At 46.5% G+C, this 24,654-nt stretch overlaps 1 protein-coding gene across 2 annotated transcripts; it reads left to right on the forward strand.

Moving 5' to 3' along the window:
• The first annotated feature begins 2,513 nt into the window (after positions 1 to 2,513).
• U2AF2 (U2 small nuclear RNA auxiliary factor 2) lies at positions 2,514 to 23,962 on the forward strand. 2 transcript variants are annotated; one of them, XM_075277739.1, is made up of 11 exons: positions 2,514 to 2,697; positions 10,103 to 10,238; positions 10,566 to 10,669; positions 11,473 to 11,624; positions 12,543 to 12,659; positions 15,141 to 15,279; positions 16,302 to 16,381; positions 17,956 to 18,078; positions 19,243 to 19,329; positions 20,307 to 20,555; positions 23,386 to 23,962. In XM_075277739.1, exons 1-11 carry the CDS (start codon positions 2,649 to 2,651, stop codon positions 23,518 to 23,520), a joined length of 1,371 nt encoding a protein of 456 aa, XP_075133840.1. In that variant the 5' UTR covers positions 2,514 to 2,648; the 3' UTR covers positions 23,521 to 23,962. The 2 variants fall into 2 exon arrangements, with proteins under 2 accessions (XP_075133840.1, XP_075133841.1); XM_075277740.1 differs by having other exon boundaries at positions 16,305 to 16,381.
• Positions 23,963 to 24,654: the final 692 nt, after the last annotated feature.

Raw genomic sequence — 24,654 nt, forward strand, 5'->3', positions numbered from 1 at the left:
GGCTCCTATAAATAGAAGCGTCCTCCCACAAGAGCAGATGATCTCCCAGGCCGGTCATTTTGGCCGGGGGTCCCACGTGGCGTAAAAGAACATGGTGTTACAGTCCCTGCAAATTTGCTGGGAGTCTAGTGAATCTCATTAACACATTGCAGAGAAACCACCACCGGGGTGTTTTTGGAAACTGCAGCATGTTACTTATACCTAAGGAAAAGCCTGGGGAAAACAATGCAGACTTTCTTTGAAATTCACAATGTGTTTCCGTTCCAGTTTTTCCTGTAGCGTTTTTTTCGTTCGAGCCCGGTACATGGGGTCTAAGTCTCTACATGTGATTTTGGCATGTTATGTTAAAAAAAAAGGGGAATAGCGACTCCAAAAGGGGTCTTGTCATGTAAATAGGTTCATAGGCCTCATCTGAAAATCGTAACGCTATAGAAATGTTAGGCGTGCCAATAGCTTTGTATTTTTTGCTTCAGTTCCAATACGTTTGGTTGCAGGTCACTACACGACACCACTGACTCGGGGCGTAGGTATAGGGGGTGCAGTGGTAGCAGTCACTACCAGGCTATGGCTCCTGAGAGGCTCCTAAAGGTCCCTCTCCTATATAAAGTATATAGCCCTATTCTAAATGACATATGGTAAGTAGGGGCCCCACTACAGATTTGCCCTGGGGCCCAGGAGCTTCAAGTTCAGCCTCAGCCAGTCATAACATGCAACGTGACATGGCGACATCGCGTCCTTCATGTTCTGTGACCAAAGCCGCCATGATACCACAGCCGCCATGATACCACGGCCGCCATGAGACCACGGCCGCCATGGTACCACGGCCGCCATGATACCACGGCCGCCATGATACCACGGCCGCCATGATACCACGGCCGCCATGAGACCACGGCCGCCATGAGACCACGGCCGCCATGAGGCCACAGCCGCCATGATGCCACGGCCGCCATGATACCACGGCCGCCATGAGACCACGGCCGCCATGAGACCACGGCCGCCATGATACCACGGCCGCCATGAGACCACGGCCGCCATGAGACCACGGCCGCCATGAGACCACTGCCGCCATGAGACCACAGCCGCCATGAGACCACAGCCGCCATGATACCACAGCCGCCATGATGCCACAGCCGCCATGAGGCCACAGCCGCCATGAGACCACAGCCGCCATGATACCACAGCCGCCATGATGCCACAGCCGCCATGAGGCCACAGCCGCCATGATGCCACAGCCACCATGATACCACAGCCGCCATGAGACCACAGCGGTCATGATACCACTGCCGCCATGATACCACAGCCGCCATGAGACCACAGCCGCCATGATACCGCTGCCGCCATGAGACCACAGCCGCCATGAGACCACAGCCGCCATGATACCGCTGCCGCCATGAGACCACGGCCGCCATGATACCACAGCCGCCATGATACCGCTGCCGCCATGAGACCACTGCCGCCATGAGAGCACAGCCGCCATGAGACCACGGCCGCCATGATACCACGGCCGCCATGATACCACGGCCGCCATGATACCACGGCCGCCATGAGACCACGGCCGCCATGAGACCACGGCCGCCATGAGACCACGGCCGCCATGATACCACTGCCGCCATGAGACCACAGCCGCCATGAGACCACAGCCGCCATGATGCCACAGCCGCCATGATGCCACAGCCGCCATGAGGCCACAGCCGCCATGATGCCACAGCCGCCATGATACCACAGCCGCCATGAGACCACAGCGGTCATGATACCACTGCCGCCATGATACCACAGCCGCCATGAGACCACAGCCGCCATGAGACCACAGCCGCCATGAGACCACAGCCGCCATGAGACCACAGCCGCCATGAGACCACTGCCGCCATGATGCCACTGCCGCCATGATGCCACAGCCGCCATGAGACCACTGCCGCCATGATGCCACTGCCGCCATGATGCCACTGCCGCCATGATGCCACTGCCGCCATGATGCCACTGCCGCCATGAGACCACTGCCGCCATGATGCCGCTAGCGCCATGATACCCCGACTTTGATCTCAAAACTTACATTTATGGAGCTAAAAGCTAAAGCGGCCTTTATAGCCTCCAACAACCAATCACAGCGCAGCTTCATTTCTAATAGTTCCCTTGAAAAATGAAAGCTGAACTCTGATAGGTTGCTATGGGCAACTGGCAGTTTTTTGTGATGTGTGGCTCCGTTTCGCAACCAGCTGTATCAGACTTGGTAGTGACTGGATTAGTATGCTATTATGGCGCCATTGTGAGACATCTTCTCCTCGGGCCCGTCGCCATCTCTGTTTCCTTTTGTTCGTCTCGGTAGTTGCTAAGCCCCGCCCCTTTTCTCCGGAAGTTACCGAAGAGTCGCGCGCTGGGCCGATCTCTCGTTCCGAAATTAGCCGATGTCCTGGTTAAGCCCCGCCCAGTTCTACGGAAAGTACCGAAGGCTAGCGCGCTAAGCCTAGCTCTCATTCCGGAAATAGCCGACGCTCCGCATAAGCTCCTCCCTTCGTTCCGGAAACAGTCGAGCAGTTGGTAAGTGTGGAGCAGCAGCTGCCGCCTCGTTTTCCTGTCCGGACCGTGCAGCGCGGCGAGCAGGAGGCGGGACACGTTCTCACACAGGCCGCGGCTCGGTGCAGCTCGTCATCATGTCCGACTTCGACGAGTTCGAGCGACAACTGAACGAGAATAAGCAAGGTGAGCGATGAGAGGGGGCTGCGGCCTAGCGCCGCCATGGTGCGGGACGTGCGCGGCTTTGTCCGTCTTGGGCGGTGACTGGTGTGGGAGCAGATGGGGGGCTGAGGAGGGGAGGGCCGGGGCACAGCCCGGGGATGTGGGCCTTACACGCTCCGGTATCGCTGCCGCCTTCTGGCGCCACTTCCCCCGTGTGTACTGAGGCCTGGTGCAGGTGCGGCCTACATGGCTGCGGGCACACGGTGCGGTTACTGACCTGCGCTCACTACACAGATTACACTGAGATACAAGTAATGGCCATTATACGGCGGGGGAGGGGCAGCGCCTTATTCACACAGTGCGGATCTTGTCAAATCCATTTTATGTTATTTTGATTTTGTAACCAAAACAACTGGGGAAATATAAAAGGGAGATATGTGTAGCCGAAATATATGAGCGCTGCTGAACTCGCGCCTGCTGCGCCGCCAGAGCCGTGATGATCCCCAGCGGGTACTACTAGTATGCAATGGGGCTCAGCGGCGATGGCAGTGTGTACGGCGCTGCGGAGACTGGTGATCGGCTGCGGTACACACCTGGTTGTACGCCATGGCGCTGCGGACGCCGGTGATTGGCTGCGGCACCCTGGTTGTACGCCATGTGGCTGCGGCACTCACCTGGTTGTACCCCATGGGGCTGCGGAGGTCGGTGATTGGCTGTGGAACTCACCTGGTTGTACGCCATGAGGCTGCGGCACTCACCTGGTTGTACGCCATGGGGCTGCGGCACTCACCTGGTTGTACGCCATGTGGCTGCGGACGCCGGTGATCGGCTGCGGCACTCACCTGGTTGTACGCCATGAGGCTGCGGCACTCACCTGGTTGTACGCCATGTGGCTGCGGACGCCGGTGATCGGCTGCGGCACTCACCTGGTTGTACGCCATGTGGCTGCGGACGCCGGTGATCGGCTGCGGCACTCACCTGGTTGTACGCCATGGGGCTGCGGCACACACCTGGTACAACACAGTTTTAGGATAGGGATATGTTATAACTTTGCCCATGACTAAACATCATTGTCCTGTGACCCCTCCACGAATATTAATGAATGACATTGTATTGTGACCCCCAAAGATGGAGCCACCTGGACTTCTAGTCACAAAAAGGATCAGGTGCTGCTCTGTAGTGATTGCGGCACTCTTAGGGTGAATTCACACTGAGTAAACGCTAGCTTATTCTGAATGTAAAACACGTTCAGAATAAGCGGCGTCTAAAGCAGCTCCATTCATTTCTATGGGAGCGGGGATACGAGCGCTCCCCATAGAAATGAATGGGCTGCTTCTTTCACTCCGTGCAGTCCCATTGAAGTGAATGGGGAGTGCCGGTGTGTACGCTCCGGCATGAGCAGAGCTTGCCGTATACGCCGGCACTCCCCATTCACTTCAATGGGACTGCACGGAGTGAAAGAAGCAGCCCATTCATTTCTATGGGGAGCGCTCGTATCCCCGCTCCCATAGAAATGAATGGAGCTGCTTTAGACGCCGCTTATTCTGAACGTGTTTTACGTTCAGAATAAGCTAGCGTTTACTCAGTGTGAATGCACCCTTAGGGTCGCAAAGAGACTCCAGTCACAAACATTAGGGAAGGGGTTGCAGGGGGACCAGGTAATATTTGGTGATGGCTAAGGTTGCTGTGTAACTATCGTGAATGGGATTTTTGGGGTACCCCTGCTGATCTCCAATGGATGACTATGTCAAAGAAGGGTCATTACTGGATAAGCCCGGAAATCCCTATAACATGGAGCGGTGACTGTCCTGGTCTGTATCACATGGCTAGCTGATCCCTCGTAGTGTACACGCAGGGTGTATAGATAATGGGTCATATAATATATAGATAACTGATCACATATAATATATAGATAACTGATCACATATAATATATAGATAACTGATCACATATAATATATAGATGACTGATCACATATAATATATAGATAACTGATCACATATAATATATAGATAACTGATCACATATAATATATAGATAACTGATCACATATAATATATAGATAACTGATCACATATAATATATAGATGACTGATCACATATAATATATAGATAACTGATCACATATAATATATAGATAACTGATCACATATAATATATAGATGACTGATCACATATAATATATAGATGACTGATCACATATAATATATAGATAACTGATCACATATAATATATAGATGACTGATCACATATAATATATAGATGACTGATCACATATAATATATAGATGACTGATCACATATAATATATAGATAACTGATGATAGTGACAGTGAATAATTCATTATTGATACCTTTCATATACAGATGCTTTATAAGGGATCGTTCACATGATGAGATTTGGAGTGGAATTTTTTTTTAAAATTTTTTTTTTAATGTAGATAGTGAGCTCCATATAGGGATCACAATGCATATATTTTTTTCCTATCAGTATGTCTTTGTAGAATGGGAGGAAATTCACACAAACATGGGGAGAACATACAAACTCCTTGCCGGTGATGATCCAGGTGAGATTCGAACCCAGGACTCCAGTGCTGCAAGGCTACAGTGCTAACCACTCAGCCACCGTGTTGCCCCAAGATTTGGAGAGGAATTTGAAGCTGTCTTTTACCTTGGATTACTCTCCAAATTCTACCCCTAGATAAACTTTAAAGTTTAGGTTTTCCACCACAGTTTTACTAGCACCATTGTACCTGAGACTAAGCAGTCTGAGCCTCGGGTCGCTGGTTGCTGTAGGACGCTCCTTTTCTTAGTGTCCTGAAAAAATAAGCGACTGTCTCTTCCTTGTATTGGGATCAAAATCCAGAGCCATCATCTGTAAATTCCCCTGTGAATGTCCCCTTAGGTCCTGCCAGAAGCGGGATGTAATAGGCGGCTTGTACAAGTGTAATATACTGCAGTGTAGAAGTATTTGCCATGTATTATATACCGTAAGGGCGGGTTCACTCCTACGCCCGGTCTCCACTCTGCGGGTTTCAGTCTTCTGCCCAAGAAACCGGACAGGAGACAGAAACTTGGCGGTTAGTTTTCAAACCCATTCACTTGTCCTTGAGCGTCTTCTGCCTCTTTGCGGTGAAACCGTTTTTTTTTTGTTTTGTTTTTTAACCGGACACAAAGTTGGACTTTGTGTCCGGTTAAACAAAACCGGTTTCGCCGGTGGGCGGTCACTTTGCAGACCCATTCAAGTGAATGGATTTGAAGAATGACTGCTGGTTTCTGTCTCCTGTCCTGTTTCTCAGGGCAGAAGACGGAAACCTGCAAAGTGGAGACCGGGCGCAGGTGTGAAACCGTCCTAAGGTGTAAAGGTTAAAAAAAAATTTTTTTAAATTCCTAAAATAAAACCGTTAAACCCATCCCCATTTCCAATAAAAAGGAAAAGCATATCTGGCGCGGACTTGTGTGTAAAAGTCTGACCTAGTAAAAAAACAAAAATCTGCACAGCGTGCGCCATTGTAAAGTAACATGCAGTGTGAGAAATTGTGTGTATTTGGTCAACTCTCTTTCCTCCAAAAAGGAATAAAATATCTGTAAGACCTGTGTGCGTGACGATAGCAGCCAACAGTATACAGAGGGGCCTCGTTTAGCGTATACAGAGAAAATAATGTAGTGACGGGTGTTCAGGAATGGTGACTAAGTCATTTATTTTAACAGAATAAATATAATATATAATTATATATTTTTTATTTTATTATAAAATATATATATTTTTATTAAAAAAAAATATATATATATATATATATATATATATATATATATATATATATATATATATATATATCCCAAAATGATGTCATTTAAAAGTGAATCTCCTCACACAAAAAAAATCAATCCTCCTAATTACGACTTCAGAAATGTGGAGCTGGGAAAACAAAAATTGTCATAATACCCAAACTGGTCCTTAACCACTTCATGACCAGGCCTTATAGTCCCCACTTCATGTTCGCACACAACTTAAGGTTATTGGAAGTGATCGCTTTTTGAATTTTTCTTGTGGTGTTTCGGGTAACACACAGGACTTTTGTTTTTGTCGTTGTTTTCCTATAAACAATTATTATTTTTTTCAACATCAAAAATGCTACAAACATTTTTAAAATTGTCTTCATTTTCTGTTACAGATATTTGTATAGAGGACGTAAGTGTTTGTTGTCTCTAGGTAGCCACAGGTGGGGGGCAGAGGTGTAAGGACTGGCTGGACTCCTCTGACACATAAGGGGGGGGGGGGGGACAATACTCCAAAGTGACTTATACAGCTTGTTTATTTTCTTATCATTTTGGTATAAGGGCCCATTCACACGGAGGAAAAAGGTGAGGAATTTAGTGTGGAATTTTCCACGCTGAAAAAAAAAGAGCCTCCTATTGATTTTAATGGGTTCAGCTCGCTTTTGTTTGTTTTTTTCCCACTAACGGAATTTTCCTCTAGTGGAAAATTCCACTAGTGAAAAAAAAAAAAAAGACAGAAGGGAGGGTTTTTTTTTTTTTCCAGCATGGAAGATTCCTCAACATTTTCTTCCGTGTGAATGGATCCTATGGGCTAGTTCATACATAAATTACGTGTGGCTTATCTTGGTCCTAAAAAAAAAAAGCTTCCTAATTAGGAAGCGTTTTTTGGACCTTGCTGCGCTTCTTGGAGCTTTTTTTTTTTTTTTTTTTTTTTTTTGTCCGGAGCAGTTTTTTGAAAAACCACTTCAAAAAACGCCAGGCGGATTTCCCCTCCCATGAATTGAATGGGCCGCAAAAAACGCATCGCGGTTTTTCGCCTCCCATTCATTCTATTGCTTTCTCCAGGCGGAAAACACCTGAAGAAAGGTCATGTCGCTGCTTTTTCCTGCTAGTGGCGAAAAACTGCTAGCAGAAAAAAAAAAAAAGCTAGCGGTGTACATAGACCGCTATTGTAATGAGGCGGATTTTGAGGCAAAATCCACCTCTTTGCCCCCGTGTGAATTAGCCCTAACGCCTCGTTACACACATTTTACAGTCAGAGGACTCGTGCAATGTTTTGGTAGTATCCAGGGAAGTATGGAGGCGAGGATGAGGAAGGCAGAGGGGTCAGCAAGTGGTTAAAGAGTCAATCAGCTGCTAAGAAAGGCAGGAAGGGAATCTAAAGACCTGTGCAAACCCCTCTGTATACAGGTACAGTTATCAGTACAGAGGTACAGACCTTGTATACAGGACAGTCTCCTCCCCCGCACATGTCCCGACTCTCCGGAGTGCAGCCTCTGGATGTTCCAGCAGTGGCCTATGCAAAACGGATGCAAACGCGCGGCTTCTTCTTGGCACCTGTTTTATATGTTTCTATATTTTTTTATTTAACCAGATGCCTGAGTTATATGGTAAACGTCTGGATATATCTGTATACTGTGTGTACAACGCAAGCTGAATACAGATTCTTAGCAACACTTAGTGTTGCTGGGGGGGGGGACTTAAGATGCTTCTCCCCCCCCCCCTTACAGGGGCCCAGATTCGTACACTGAGCGTCATGTTACTGTCACAGGAGCCCACATGTCCCATAGTCGGCTAGCACCACCTGCAATGGCCACTATACCGTCAGGCCTTTTAGGTTTCTGATGCTGATTTTAGAAGTGTTTTTTTTTTTTTTTTTAAGTAATTTTTCCTATAACCTTTCATGTATGGATTCAAGCACATTGCTTTTAGATTATGCCGCTCCTCTTTCAGCTAAATAAATATGTTACCCAAAAAGAGAAAAAACTGCCCCTGAAATAAATAGGAGGCAGATTTCAGGTGTTTTGTCCTGAGCGCTGATTCCTGTGTACAAGGCCAGCCCTGATAAGTGAGGCCGCTGTGCCGGGATATTCCTGCGCTCGGCATCTGCTACTAGTAAGGGAACATTGGCAAAACTGCCTTAGGCCTAGTTCACAAGGGGCAAAATGATCAGGATTTTGAAGCGGAATCCACGTTAAAGCACATCCTGCTCAAAAAAAAAAAAAAATGGTGAAAATCAACAAGAGCCAGTCATTTCCTTTTTCCGCTAACGGTTTGTTCCTGCTTGCGGAAAAAAGAAGCAAGCTGCCCTTTCTTCAGGCGGATTCCGTGGATGTCCGCAGTTGGGCCTATACCGGAGCAGAATGCGGTCACAGGATGTCAGTGCACTGCACCAGCACCCCGCGTGCACGTGGAACTGTGTGTCATTTTGCGCCATAGCTATAAAATGACTGTCTGGTCTCTTCTACAGCCAAAGCCATCTTTTAGGGAACATTCATACGGTATTTTGCAGCAGAATCCGCCTGAAAAAAAAAACACCTACCTGCTCCCCTATTCATTTCAATGAGTGTTTGTTTTTTACCTCCTATCAGTTTTCTATGGCCTTTACAAGGCAGAATCCGTCTGAAGATAAATCCCGACACTACATTTTTTTTCCTCTGTGTGTAGTAAAAAAAAATAAAAATAAAAAATCACTCCAATTTAAATGAATGGGAGAATTGGGAGGCGATCCAGCTGCAAAAACGGTGTGAACTTACACTTAGGTTTCCTCAGCACACAGACGCTATCAGATATGACATGGCATACTACCAGTATTGTAATGAACACCTCAGAGATTATGGCAAAGGGGACGTTGGACATACACGTAAGGTTAAAGGAGGGGTTCAAGATTTGGAGAAACCCAAGAGGAAGAAAAAAACCCATAGTTATGAGAGTCTTCCCCCATCTTAGTAGTCCTTCTCGAGCCTTAGTAGTCACTGTAGAGGGGCTGGTGACATCACTCACATACGTCACTGGTTCTTTACTACCGAAGCCACTGATTGGTCTCAGTGGTGAGATAAACCTCAGGGCTTCACACACACGATCCCCATCACCCCATAACCTTTGTTCACATCTGCATTGGTAATCCGTTCAGGGGAGTCTGCATGGGGACCCCCTGAACAGAATACTGAACGCAACTGCAAGCGGTGTGCAGTGAAAGCACACGGACCCCATAGACTATAATGGGGTCCATGTGCTTGCCGCTAGATCTTCGCAGGGATCATGTCAACAGGAAGTAGCTTGTGAACTACATTCCTGTCCGTATGATACCTGCAGAGATCTCGCAGGAAGCACACAGATCCCATTATAGTCTATAGGGTCTGTGTGCTTTCACTGGCACACCGCTTGCTATTGCGTTTGGGTTTCCGTTGGGGGCGGGGGGTTCTCATACGGACTGCCCTGGACGGAATGCCAACGCAGATGTGAACGAGGCCTAAGTTTCATCTTTAAGAGGGATTGAAATGATGTTTAGCTGCAGAACCTTTTGCAGTGTAATCTGCCCCAGGTGAACGTGCTGTAACAGATTTAGTGAATTATCTGGATTTGATTTAGTTCTGAAATGTAAGTTGTTCACCGCCACAACTTATTCTTTTTCTTCCTTTCCTCACCAGAACGAGACAAGGAAAATCGCCATCGGAAGCGTAGTCATAGCCGGTCTAGAAGTCGCGACCGGAAGAGACGAAGTCGTAGTAGAGACAGAAGGGCTAGAGAACAGCGCAGTGGATCAAGAGACCGACGGAGACGCAGGTGAGTGTGTGTATATTCAAGATGGGCCTCTTATTAAGGATTAAAGGGGGTTATTCAGGGGCTCGATTGTGACCAAACCTCAGGTTTTTGAGCTGGTTCTGACTTTCTGTGGCTCTGTACACTGTATACACTGCTCCCATTGACACTACCTGGTCAATATACAGTGTACAGAGCCATGTGCCTCGGATTACATATATTGTATGGTATGGGGGGACAAGAAACAATGGTCAGATATTTAAGGATAAGCCTTAAGCAAAAAATTCTGAACACTTTCTTAATATGAATTTATCAATTATTTTATTAATCTTTATGATGTCTTTGTTGTAGTCGGTCTCCAAGACATGAGAAGAAGAAGAAGGTCCGCAAATACTGGGATGTCCCCCCTCCTGGCTTTGAACACATCACCCCTATACAGTATAAAGCCATGCAAGGTAATGGGATTTCTAAGTGTTAACTGATAGATAGATAGATAGATAGATAGATAGATAGATGGGTGGTATCATCTTATGGTACCCATTCCAAAATAGGCCACTCTCCTCTTGTGTCCTGAATCCTCGTAGACTTATTCCTTCATGAGCAGCGCCCCCAGTCTCACCTTAATGCAAACACTGGTGGTGTTGATCTTGCTAGTTATCCCAAGGACCTCACAACTGTATATAATGGAGAGCTGAGTAGCGTATACATGATACATTTTTCCTATATAAGATCAGAGACCCGGCCAATGCAGCTGGTCAGGCTAAATCTCCCCCTCCTCACCTGGTAACCAATAACCTGGGCGATCCAAAGGAAATGATCTCACAAGATTTCTGCAAGACGGGAGTTCCACAGACTGATGCAGACAAGTCTATCTGTTCATTTCTAGGTTTAGTGTCTCTTCTCGTCTAGTGCATTTCCTTGTACAGGTTTAGGTTGGGCGAGGCCGTTCCCGCGACTCTTGAGCTTTTTATCAGGAGGATCTCCATCTTATTCCTCTGACCGAAGGCGCCACCGTATAGACGCATGATACCAATAGGCCACAGCGTGGTGGTATGCCTTTCGTTTTTTATATTTTTTTGCAGGTCGCCTCTGCCTATGAAATCTTATTCTATACAGCAAAAAAATTAGACTGATGTATAACAACAAAATGGGCCACTCTTTGGACATCTGAATGAAGCCCTAATGGTGGTGGGAGCTCTAACGTGACGGCCGACCGTCTTCTGACTTGCTTTCTTCCATTTTATTTTTCCTAAAACAGCTGCTGGTCAGATTCCTGCTACAGCGTTACTTCCAACCATGACACCCGATGGACTCGCTGTTACACCGACGCCAGTGCCTGTCGTGGGCAGTCAGATGACGAGACAGGCCCGTCGTCTCTATGTCGGAAATATTCCCTTTGGAATCACTGAGGTATTACGGTTTCTTCAGTTAACCCTCATTTTTTTTTTTCCACTTTTCTCTCCCAAGGCCCTCCAAGGGCCGCGCTTAATATTATATCTACCTCGTACACGTTGGAGTATGAGGTGGTTTTCTTTTTTTTGCCCCACTGACGGTCCTCGGGCTCCTTGTAAACTTTGATCGGTTTTGTGCTACGTCACCCCCTGTGTTGTCAACACACGGTGTGGCCAATGTCTTACGGAGAGCCTTGTTCACATCAAGATTGTGCATCTGTTTGGTCAGATGGACTACAAAAACGGGAAGCGATGGGATAGTAAAGTGTCGCACATGCGCACTCCTTTCTGTCCCGTTGCGTGCCGTTTTCTTAGATTTCCCCCGATCTTGGTGTGAACTTGGCCTTTGAACGTGCAAATATCGTGTACGTTGTCCGGACGTCGCCCTTCACAGGTAGGTTTGTACACCAGAGTGTATGACAGTCCACTTGCTCCTAGGCACACACTTTTTTTCTTAAAAGTTTGGGTCTCAGTTTTTACTTTTTTTACTTCTGGAAATGGTAACAGTTTTAGGGAAAGAAGTCCCACTTGGCCCCCCGCGAACTGTATGTATTGCCTCTGTTTCAAAGTTTGACTAAATTATACTGCGGTTAGTTTGGTGTTTACAGCACTTGGTAATCGGTCTATGTAAACTTTTATTTTAAGCAAACTTTGAATAAAACCCTTTCCATTTGAAAAAAACAAGATCAAAGAGTTGTTTCCATTTCTTTTTAAAGTGAAAATTGTGGGGCTGAAATCCCTTCGTAGCAAAATAAGTTTGCTACCATCATGAAAGGCAAGTAGGACATTCTAGATCTTACAAATGCTCTTTTTTTGCCAGCTTGCGGGCATATCAAACTTTTATTTTTCTTGTTTTTTTTTTTTTCCCCCACCACAGGAAGCGATGATGGATTTCTTCAACGCCCAGATGCGCCTCGGTGGATTAACGCAGGCACCGGGAAATCCAGTCCTCGCAGTCCAGATCAACCAAGATAAAAATTTTGCCTTCTTAGAGGTTAGTGTATACCCCAGTACGCTAGAAGGGAACTGACTGATGGGGGGGACCCCCAAAGATGCGGAGAATGTCAGCCCTGTGCTCTGAATAGGGTAGCGTTCGAGCATGCCATCTATCTCTATTGAATGAGACTCAGGCCGGGTTCACACCTACACCTCAGTCTCTGCTTTTGGTTTCCGTCTTCTACCCGAGAAACTGGACTGGAGACGAAAACCGGCAGTCACTTTTGAAACGCATTCATTTAAGTGGGTTTGAGAAGTGTCCGCCCGTGAGCATTTTGTGTTCTCCGCGGCAAAAAACGCTCACGGGCCAACACGGTCTGCCGGGTTTCCGTCTCCTGTTGGCAGAAGACGGAAATCTAAAAGTGGAGACCCAGGCTCAGGTGTGAACCTGCCCTCACAGAGATAGTCGAGCAGTATCTTCGGCGGTCCCATAAAGTTTGGAAAGAGAAGCGGCACCCGTGTCCAACTGCTGTATTGTCCCATGTACCATCTGAACCCCTGTTATCTGCATCAATAGGGGTCACAACCTCCAATGTTATGGAACTTAGAAATCTCTTTAAAGAGGACCTTTCATCAGATTGGGCCCATGCAGTTCTATATACTGCTGGAAAGCCAACAGTGCTCTGAATTCAGCGCAGTCTGCTTTCACGATCTGTGCCCCGGGTAAAGAGCTATCGGTACCGTAGCACTTTACAGTCAGAAAGGTATTCAGGTACGTCCTTCTCCACAGCAGTGCCTATCGCGCTGTACAGTGTGAGCGGGGAGGAACGCCCCCTCCCTCTGCTGCTCACAGTGCTCGTCCATAGACTAGTATTATCAGGAGGGGAGGGGGCGTTCCTCCCCGCTCACACTGTACAGCGTAATAGGCGCTGACTGTAAAGCACTACGGTACCAAGACTGATAGCGCTTTACACCGGGCACAGATCGGGAAAGCTGACAGTGTGCTGAATTCAGCGCACTGTCAGCTTTCCAGCAGTATATAGAACTGCCTTTGTCCAATCTGATGAAAGGTCCTCTTTAAGTCTAAGGTCTCACGTGTGTAGTCTGCCCGTCGCAAATTTCAGGGAACTTTGTGTTGCAGTTAAACACACAGCCATAATTGACACTTGAAACCTGTAATGCTAGACACTTGGCAGTGCAGGTTTGTTTCTACAGCGTGCGGACCGGATTTTATGAAGTCCCATCCACTATGCTGATACTGTACTGGGCAGCGTTACGAGCAGTTTCACAGCGGCTAACCCACTGCAAGTACACAATGCTTGGCCTTAGCTTAAAAGGGTTTTGCAGGCTTCTGGATTGACAACCTACTTTTAGAATAGGTCATCTATTGAAGATGAACAGGGGTCAGACATCAGCTGAGTGAAGTCTGCAGTGTTTGGGGGAACGCTGTGACTTCTTCACTGCTATTCTAATACAGCACATTACCTTAGTATAGTAGCTGTGCTTGTTATGGCAGCTTAGCTCATTCACTTGATAGGAACTGAGCTGCAAACAGGCCATGTGGCCATTGGAAATTTGACAAGACCTGTGAGGCACAAGGGGAGTTCAAACAGCTGAACACTGGGGGGGAGATGAGGGGGGTTAAGATGTTGAAACCATTCTGATTTTCAGGGGCTTTTCATACTCTTGACCTATCCACAGGTCATCAGTATCTGGTTTTGTGAGGGTCTGAATCCTGGACCCCACATCGATGAGCTGATTCAGCTGCCGCTTCTTTTCGGTGAGCCCTTACCTGTGGTACTCCTGTGCCATTGCTGTACAGTCTGGAGAAGTCATTAGTATGAAAGCTCGTTTAAAGGGATCCTGTCATTGGATACCCCCTTTTTTTTTTTTTCTTCTCCCTAACTTGTAGGAAAGGCTATTCTTCTACCTTTAGATGTCTCCTCCACACCGTCGTTCGGTAGAAATCTCGGTTTTCTTCTGTAAGTAAATGAGTTCTCTCGCAGCACTGGGGGCGTCCCCAATGCTGCAAGAGAAATCTCCAGTGCCACCTCCATCTTCTTCTGGAACGGCCTCTCCCTGCGTCGTCTTCTGTCCTGGGTGTCAATCTTCTAGGCCTCGGGCAGAGCCAATTGTGCATGCCACAAGAAAAGGGCCGCTTATATCAGCTTACTGTGTAAGTGGCCATTTTCTTGTGGCCCGGGCATGCATAGTCAGCTCTGCCCAAGGCCTAGAAGATTGAACCCCAGGACGGAAGAAGATACAGGGAGAGGCCGTTCCTGAAGAAGATGGAGGCGGCACTGGAGATTTCTCTCGCATCATTGGGGACGCCCCTAGTGCTGTGGCAGAACTCGGAGAACTGAGATTTCTACTGAACGGCGGTGCGGAGAAGACATCTAAAGGTAGGAGAGGAATAGCCTTTCTTAAGGCTATTCCTACGTGTTAGAAAAAAAAAAAGGGTATCCAATGATAGGATCCCTTTAATACGCCTATGATACTAGTACAGTAGGATGCCTACCATTCATCATTTGTCTTCTAGTTCCGTTCGGTTGATGAGACGACACAGGCCATGGCTTTCGATGGAATCATTTTTCAAGGCCAGTCTTTAAAGATTCGCCGCCCCCACGATTACCAGCCTTTACCTGGCATGTCAGAAAACCCGTCTGTCTATGTTCCTGGTGAGCATTAACTTTAACTTGAAACCCTGTATAAGGATTGTAAGATATGTCACCTATTTAGTACTTGGAAAGTTATCTTTGTATTTATTTCAGAAAAAGTTAAAACCACTTATTGTCACCATTGGAATTTTTTCTCTATCCCCCCTCCATTCCTGAACAATCAGTGCTGTTAGTTTAGGTGTCCAATATATTATTTAGTCTCTGTAGTTTCAGGTGGGCGGTGTCAGGCAGGAGCAGACAAGGGGGTGGGACTCTGAGCTCTGACACTGGCTGCCTCTGATTGGAGCTCAGTCACGCCTCTTGCCTGACCCCGCCCTTCGGACATTACAGAATTATCAAAACTATCTGCAAATACAAGACTATTCATCCTGACCATTATGGCCCAGTGTATGTATTCTCAGCTCAGCCTCGTGGGGAGAGGAGAATAATCCACTGGCAGCAACTGGGCCTGTTGAAATTCTATGGTCTGACACCCAGCACCCACGCTGATCAGATGTTCTTAGAGGCTGATACACAAAATGAGGCTGACCACTGTGTTCTCTGTACAGTGGCTGAATGGAGTCTTGGCTCCATTTCAAGTGAATGTGAGCGGATGTGCAGTACCTTCTCTGGCCACTACTTGAGAACAGCACTATCTGCCTCATCAAGCTGATTCTTGGGGTTGCTGTGTGTCAGATTCCCCCCCCCTCCCCCTCCCTTTTTTGATATTAGTGATTTATTTTTAGGATAGGTAATGAATATTTTTAGCCCATAAAACCTCTTGAAGATTGAAATGTCATTGAATTAGATCCTTAGGTTGAACTTCAGCCCCCGAATCACAAAATGAAGACCCCTTGGAATGATGCGGGCCCTTTGGTTATGGTTCGGTCACCCAACCTATTGACTATAGATCCTAATTCTCAGCCACGGGGACAATTCCCTTCAATTAACTCTATAATGGCCGTAGCCCCTATAACAACCCGAAATGCTTTTATAATATATTAAGTGTTCTTTTTTCTCTTATACCCTCCCCTTCCTGATAGGAGTGGTATCCACTGTTGTCCCAGACTCGGCGCACAAACTGTTCATTGGAGGCTTACCCAACTATCTGAACGACGACCAGGTAACTAGTCCTGTATTTGTAACCAGATAACGTCATATGGCTGCTGAAATGTTACATATTGACTCCTAGTCTTCAGGAAATGTTACATATCGGCTAATATTAATTGCTCTGATCTTAATTTTTCAGTGGCTTTGAATTGTTCTTTTGACTATCTATGTACATAAGGACTGCGCTAAGGTGATCGCTGTTGCATCTGCCGCCATTGTTTAGCGATTTTCCAGGAATGATTGCTGAGCGACCCTTGCACTGCTTTCTAGGAGTGGCCGAGCAGACAATCCTGCCTCACAAGCCCCATCTGGTGGCGCAGTACCAGGCCACAGCCCCTTTAGCATACCTCCCAATTTTTAAAGGACTGAAATAGGGACAATGTACGGTGCACTCTACGCATTTGCTTCCACTTTGACTCCTTCCCCTCCAGTTCTGTCCGTGCACCCACATGGTATAGCGCCCTTAAAGTGGCTCTGGCACTGTACGCCCCCCACAGTATAATGTCCCCCGGCAGCTTCCCTCAGTTTAATGTCCCAATGTTCTTTGCCGTCTCTGGTCCCAGGTGTGATATGAGCGACCTCAACACATAGCGCCTTTTGCTTCCCAAACAAGCGACGCAGGGAGTGGACAGCTACCATGCTTCACCATTGTACTCCACTCACTGCGTCTGGAGGACATGCCTCACATCATCCTGGACAGCGGTACGGTGCACAATAGTGAGGACCCCAGTGAGCCCCTTAATCCTTTTCCAATCCATATTGTGCTGTTCTCTTAGCATCCTGCAGGTGGCACTCATCCTTTATGAAATTGCCATCACGACTATACCAGGGATCGGCAAGCCTTGGCGCTCTCGCTGCTGTCAAACCACAATCCAGCTTATGTACTTATGGAGCTGTTCATGGAGAATGCTGGGAGTTGTAGTGTCACACCTGCAGCTGAGTAGAGAACTGCTAGAAATAGAGATTAGAGATGAGTGAACACTATTCGAAACAGCCGTTTCGAATCGCACGCTCCCATAGAAATGAATGAAAGCGGCCAGCACGCTGGCTTTGCTGGCGGCCGGCCGCTTAACCCCCCACGTGCCGGCTACGTCCATTCATTTCTATGGGAGTGTGCAATTCAAAATGGCTGTTTCGAATAGTGTTCGCTCATCTCTAATAGAGATTGGTTACAGATTTCACTCTTGTGGCTCTCGATGTGTCGCAGACTCCAGGCAGTTGTTGGTCTTTGGTCAGATTGGTACCCAGGAGTCGGTGTTAACCCCTGAGCTGCGCCATTGTATTGTGCTGAGTGTTTGCGGTGCAGGTTTTGACCTCGTGGCATTTGATGAAATAAGTGAACCCCTTCTGTTCTCTGCATGACAAGGCTCTCCACTGCTGGTATTTTAAACATGCGGTTATTGCAGCATTTTTACAATTGTATAGGGACGCTATACGCTTTTTTGGGGCCAGAGATGCAACACCAAAAGATATATCACACAGGATAACATGCCCCAAATCCAGTGTTATAGGATTTTTATTCTCCAAAAATAATGTTCCTTTCTGATTTTGAACAAAAGGTAACTCGTCTCGCCTATTTCTCCACAGGTCAAGGAACTTCTTACTTCTTTTGGTCCTTTAAAAGCTTTTAATTTGGTAAAAGACAGCGCTACCGGCCTCTCTAAAGGATACGCCTTTTGTGAATACGTGGATATCAATGTCACAGACCAGGTAAGTAATGCATAAGGCCGCGCGGGCTGGGAATAATGCAGAGCATCTCTCCTAATAGGGCTCATGTATAACCACCTTAGGCTGAAATCACACATGTCGTTTTGGTGCAGTTCCTTTTTATTCCTATGTTTTAGCTTATGAAAAAAAAAATCATGGGTATTGGAAACTAAATACATGGTTAATGCTCCAAATGGGAATTCTGTGAAGACCTGCATGTCATAGATAGATAGATAGATCTCCATTTATATGTAAAACCGCTTGTGCAGGACGACATGAAAGGTCCTTCTTAAAGATCACCTTTCACCACCTCCCTCAATGCCACATCTTTGTATCATCTTTGATGCCACTACACACTGTTTATGGCCCAGTTGGAACTTTTTATTGCAGCCCCCGCTATTCCTGAAACGTCAGTGCTGTTAGTTTTGGTACCTGATATTAGTCTATCAGGTGGGTGGTTTGAGGCAGAAGTGGACAAGAGGGGGTGAACCTGAGCCCGGATTCTGTCTGCCACTACCCAGGTTGGCACCTCCTGTCTGACCCTACCCACCCAATAAGATCAGTCTACCTTTCATATTGGGCACCACAGCCCCTCTCCCATAATATCGGGTTAAACTGGTTCAAAACTGGTTTGATTTGCCCCAGGACACTGTTGTACATGCCGCTGTGACTTGGCAGAAGAGGTCTGGCTTAAACACACCAACACTTAAAATATGGAGTAAACTAAGACAACCGATGGGTGGTGTAAAGCAAGAGCCCGGTGTCTCAAGATAAATTTAGTCTCATTCAACATTCGCCCCTTTTTTTATTTTTGCGCCAAGTTTACATGTTCTAAGTGTTCCAATGAATGGGAGTGTAATCGCAGTCCAAGGTACTACCACTCTACCATACAAACCGGAGGCCCACTGCGGTGTACTGAGCTGGGTATAGGGTAGCGTTGGCACCTTGTACTGCAGCCCCACATCTGTTACCCTGAATATGAGCAGGATATACTGTCCCGTACTGTAATTGGTACATAGCAGTATGTCGCTGTGAGGCCGCCACTCCTAGTATCATAGATGACTATACTGCTAGGAGCTCCAATCCCAGCGGGAAGTTAAACCTGGGTCACACACAGACCAAGTATCGTGAAACCCTCTCTCTAATCTCACCTTTCACATTTTACAGGCCATTGCTGGACTCAACGGGATGCAACTGGGAGACAAGAAACTTCTGGTGCAGAGAGCAAGTGTCGGTGCAAAGAACGCAACACTGGTAAGATCCCCAGGCTTCACTGACTCTAATGTGACTTTAGATAAGATCAGACTGAAATCCCCTCTCCCACCTTTTGGTATACAGGGACTTATAGCAAACTAGCATGTGCCTGCGACTTCATCTGCGGGTTGGTTGCAGCGCTGAGTTGCGCTTATGTAGCGAACTCATGGTGGCTATGATCCACCGCACTCCTTACGCCATTGAGTCCCCTCCCTATTTACTACTTTCAAAGTGCGGGCGTGCAGGAGACTACTATGTAGCCTGTTTCAAACCCATGCGGCCGTTTTGCCGTGATTGAGGAACAAAAATCCAAACCCACAAACTTTCACTTCCTACTAGAGATTCTAGAAGAACATGCAAATAAATTCTTCTTTTTGCACTGGAACCTCTTAGCTCCCAATTTCGAGAACCCTCAGAACATGATCTGGGATGAAAGCGAATCCAGAATATCTCCTCCAAAAGGAAGAGAGCCATTCACAGCTGTTTTAGGGTTAATACACCCTCATTGCATTGTGTATTGTTGTACCTGTATTGTATGTATTCACTTATTTATTAATAGAAGTCCGATACTTTTCTGTTTGCACCAACGTGTGTGGAGCACGGCGTTTACGACATATTTCTGAACAACGTGTCCCAGAAAGATCAGAACAAATACGACAGGACAGACACTTTTTGGAAAATGCGCCCCAGAATGAGACAAATATTTGAGTCAAATCGCGTAACTTTGCAGGCTGTAAGGAACAAGCTTGACACTTTTTTTAGATGATATTTGAGTCAGACTCTCCATATTTATGACGGTCCATACAACGGATTCATAAATAAGTCTAAAGCGGTGAACGGGATTCGTAGTTTTAGACGGAGCCAAGTTGGGCAGTGTTGATAAATGTCCCCCAGTGTCCCTGTATGGCCCATACTGTCCTTGTGCACTATATCACCTAATGCCAACCTTGAATTGACCTTTGTTTGTTGCATTTCAGAGCACAATAAATCAGACTCCGGTCACACTGCAAGTTCCTGGGCTGATGAGCTCTCAGGTGCAGATGGGCGGTCACCCCACAGAAGTTCTCTGCTTGATGAACATGGTCTTGCCAGAAGAACTGCTGGATGATGACGAGTACGAGGAGATTGTGGAGGACGTGAGGGATGAGTGCAGCAAGTACGGCATTGTTAAATCTATTGAGATACCACGGCCAGTCGATGGTGTGGAGGTACCTGGATGTGGGAAGGTGAGTGTTACCTGCACGTACTGGTAATGTTGTGTACATTCATCTCTGCGCATTTCCTTCATTATGTTGGGATTTAGGCCCTGGTCACACCTGCCTTTGGGTTTCCATTCGGACTGCCAAACCTAATCCACATAAAAAGGTGGTTACCTTAGGAAAACCGCACATCCTATCCTATAGACCAGGGATAGGGAACCTTCGGCTCTCCAGCTGCTGTGAAACTACAACTCCCAGCATGCTCCATTCACTTTCATGGAAGTTCCAAGAACAGCAGAGCAAGTGTGCATGCTGGGAGTTGTAGTTTTGCAACAGCTGGAGAGCCGTACGTTCCCTACCCCTGCTATAGACTATAATGGGATCCGTGTGGTTTCTGCAGAGGGGATCGGAATCTCCAAATGCAGATGTGAACCGAGCCTTAAATGTAGGTCCTCTGTGGGCCTCGCACAGCAAAAACCAGCCAAAGTTGGCCAGTTTCCACTAGTTCTTCCCTATTCAACTGTTTGATGGGGGGTCTCTTCTTACATACTCGATTCACCCATAGAGGTAAATGGTTCCATAAAAGAAAAAAAAATCCACATGGCCAAGCATAGTCTTAGTCGCATCATTAAAGTCCTACACCACGTAATAGCGAATCATTAAACCACAGCAATAAAGAAGATGGCCGTGAAATGGTTCTGTTCTAAAGTTTGCTTGCCCTTAGTCCTTAAGTTCCAATTTTGGGGTATCCCTGTTATCACCTATGCACAACTGTCTGACCGTGGGCAGTCCGACCTCAAAGATTTTCACTAAACACTTTTTACTGTGCTGTGTACTATGGCAGTCCCATAGATTGAGTTGAGTAGCCATGCTTTTGTTGGACCACTGCTCACTTCAGTCAGGGGTCATGGCACCCTGCTCCCCACCAGTCAGGTCCTTACACCGAGATAACTTTCTTCAGGTTCAGTAACTCTGCATTCTTGGCAATGTCGCCCTTTATTTTCTTAGTGTCTCTCATTCCTCCGGGCCTTCAGATCCTGTACATTTTTTAGTGATCTTACATAAGCTTCATGTTTTCTCACTAAACAGCACCCACTTTCCTGTGGTGATATACAGCGCTCCACCTGACCCGTATACCAACCTGAACAGTATACAGGGAGACGGATTCCTAGCTATCTACGATGCCTTATTTCTAAGGGTCTAAGGAATCCTAGAATCCGACTATTGTGATGCTAGGAGTCGTCTCCTCACCTACTGGTCAGTCCGATAAACACGGCATACAATGGACAGTTTCACGGCTGGGATTCTCTCATGAAATATGGGATTAGATTTATTGATGCGCCAAGCGTATAAACTATCACATGGTAATAGATAAATGTGGCACAAATTACAGCAGCGCAGACTCCGGCAAAACTCATGTTAAAAATTGCCTTCATGATAAATCCCCCCCCCCCCCCCCCCCACTTATACAGGATCCTCCGTTTGGTGGTGTAATAAAAACCTAAGTATATTTCATCCTAGCATTAAAAGTCCCACTGATGAACTTCTATTGGATCTGTTTCTTATTTATGGCTCCCATCGGGGCCACGAGTAAGAAGCTTATCTAAAATTCATTACCTGGACCGTTCTAGGTTCATCGGCTGAACTATTAATGCTTGGATGAAATATACCTGGGATATTACCATATCGGTGCCGGGTTCGTTTTATCTCCACGTGTCTGATTGAAAGCCAGCGTGTCGATTCCATGCTGTGGGTTAAATAGGCGGATTTACGGCTAAGGCTTTAGTTTTGCACATTTCCTTTATAATGTACGTAGTAGGGCAGATTTATGAAGACTGGCAGTACTAATGCCTGTCTTCATAGCCCCCTGAGCTGGCGACTCATATAAGGTGTATATACGTCCGCATATATGAGGCGCATCCTGTACCAGGCTGTGCATTTGGAGGAAAATGTACGTCCGCTCGAAGCTGGCTTGTATTTCCATAATGATATATTTTGCATGGATGTTACCCCTGGGAATGGTCCTCACAAAATGTAACGATTCTTGTAGACCTAGGGTATGTAAAGCTGTAAAATGGCACGGTATATAGAGTCTAGAGTGATGGCACTCTGTAAGAATATTGGTGCTCTTAAAGGGAGCCTATCATTGGATTCCTTTTTTTTTCCTGACTAACACGTAGGAATAGCCTTAAGAAAGTCTATTCTTCTCCTATCTTTAGATGTCTTCTCTGCGCCGCCGTTCGGTATAAATCCAGGTTTCTGTCTGTATTCAAATGAGTTGTCTCGCAGCACTGGGGGCGGTGTCCTATGCTCAAACAGCACTGGGGGCGTCCCCAATACTGCGAGAGAACTCTCCAGCGCTGCTTCCATCTTCTTCAGGAACGCCCTCTCCCTGTGTCGTCTTCTGTCCTGGGTTTCAATCTTGTAGGCCTCAGGCAGAGCAGACTGCGCATGCCTGGGCGACAAGAAAATGGCCGCTTACACAGTAAACTGGTGTAAGTGGCCATCTTCTTGTGGTTGCTTTCACAGTAAGCTGGTGTAAGCGGCCATTCCAGAAGAAGATGGAGGCGGCACTGGAGATTTCTCTCACAGCATTGGGGACACCCCCAGTGCTGTGTGAACATAGGGCACCGCCCCCAGTGCTGTGAGACAACTCATTTGCATACTGAAGAAAACTCCGATTTCTACTGAATGGCGGCGCGGAGAAGACATCTAAAGGTAGGAGAAGAATGGCCTTTCTTAAGGCTATTCCTACCTTTTAGTCACAAAAAAAAAAAATTGCGTTTTAATGATAGGATTTTGGTTGTATAATGAGGCCTACTTCCCCTTATAACCCTATGTAACTCTTCATTTCCAGATTTTTGTTGAATTCACATCAGTGTTTGACTGTCAGAAAGCCATGCAAGGACTCACAGGCCGCAAATTTGCTAACAGGGTGGTGGTCACCAAGTACTGCGATCCAGATGGTTACCATCGTCGTGATTTCTGGTAGATGTAGCGGCATAGAAGATTAAAAATAAAAATGAAAAAAAAAATGACAAAAAAAAAATATCTTGAGGTTTCAAAGAAAACTCAGGACGACTTTGTATCTCCCTCTATACATGTTTTTTCCAGGAGACTGTTTCTGATGAAAAAAAATTAAAAAATAAAATCCCCCCCCCCCTTCCCCTCCCCCACGCTCTCCTCTTTATTTTCTCGCTCAGGCCTCTGTGACCTTTCCTCTTTTAAACACATTGACATACATGTAATTCTTTGTCCCGTTCCATAGTTAATGCAGAAATCTCATCCCTGGAAGTCGCCTTTTTCTTGAACTGTCGGACCATGAGAAATGTTGATGGTTAATCTGTAGTACTTGTCTTATCCTGATTTATTTTTTTGTGGCAGTTTCTTATTTACAAAGACAAATTAAAACATTTTGTTGTATTTTACTTTTATCCTTTCATTGTATACCGTGTGATTTTTGTTTCTGCATAAATTCATCTACTCCTTATCTTGGGATACTTGGAAATAACAGAATACACCATGCTTTAAAAAAATCTCTACACATTTTGTGGTTTTTCCCTGTCTGTGTGTGTGCAAAATGGCAAAACCTCTTCTCAAGCAATCTAAGTAAATGTCTGACCTTGTAGACGAGCGCCTGCGACTCTGTGACATCCTTAGGCCATTGTCAAGCTGTACTTGTGTCTGTTCACATGGTGGGATATTTTTTATAAGGTGATCCCTATATAGGAGTCACAATGTACATTTTTTTTCTCCTATCAGTATGTCTTTGTAGAATGGGAGGGAAGCCACGCAAACATTGGGAGAACATACAAACTCCTTACAGATGTTGGGAGGGATTCGAATCCAGGACTCCAGCGCTGCAAGGCTAAGCACTGAGCCACCATGTTGCCCAACACACACAGGATTTGGCAATGAGTTTGAGGCTTGGGGTAGGTTGACATCTGCGCTTGGGTCTCATTGGGGGACCGGAATGACAGGGCTGGACTGCTACAGTAGCGCTTACACTTGGACCCCTATAATGGGAGCCGCCATCTTTTGAAGATTCACCATAAATGTGAGCTTTGTCCATAGGCCCCTTGCACATGACTGTGGGCTACCTGAATCTTTCCTGAATAGTCTACTG

Source organism: Leptodactylus fuscus, chromosome 6, assembly GCF_031893055.1.
Source record: "Leptodactylus fuscus isolate aLepFus1 chromosome 6, aLepFus1.hap2, whole genome shotgun sequence".
NCBI lineage: Eukaryota > Metazoa > Chordata > Amphibia > Anura > Leptodactylidae > Leptodactylus > Leptodactylus fuscus.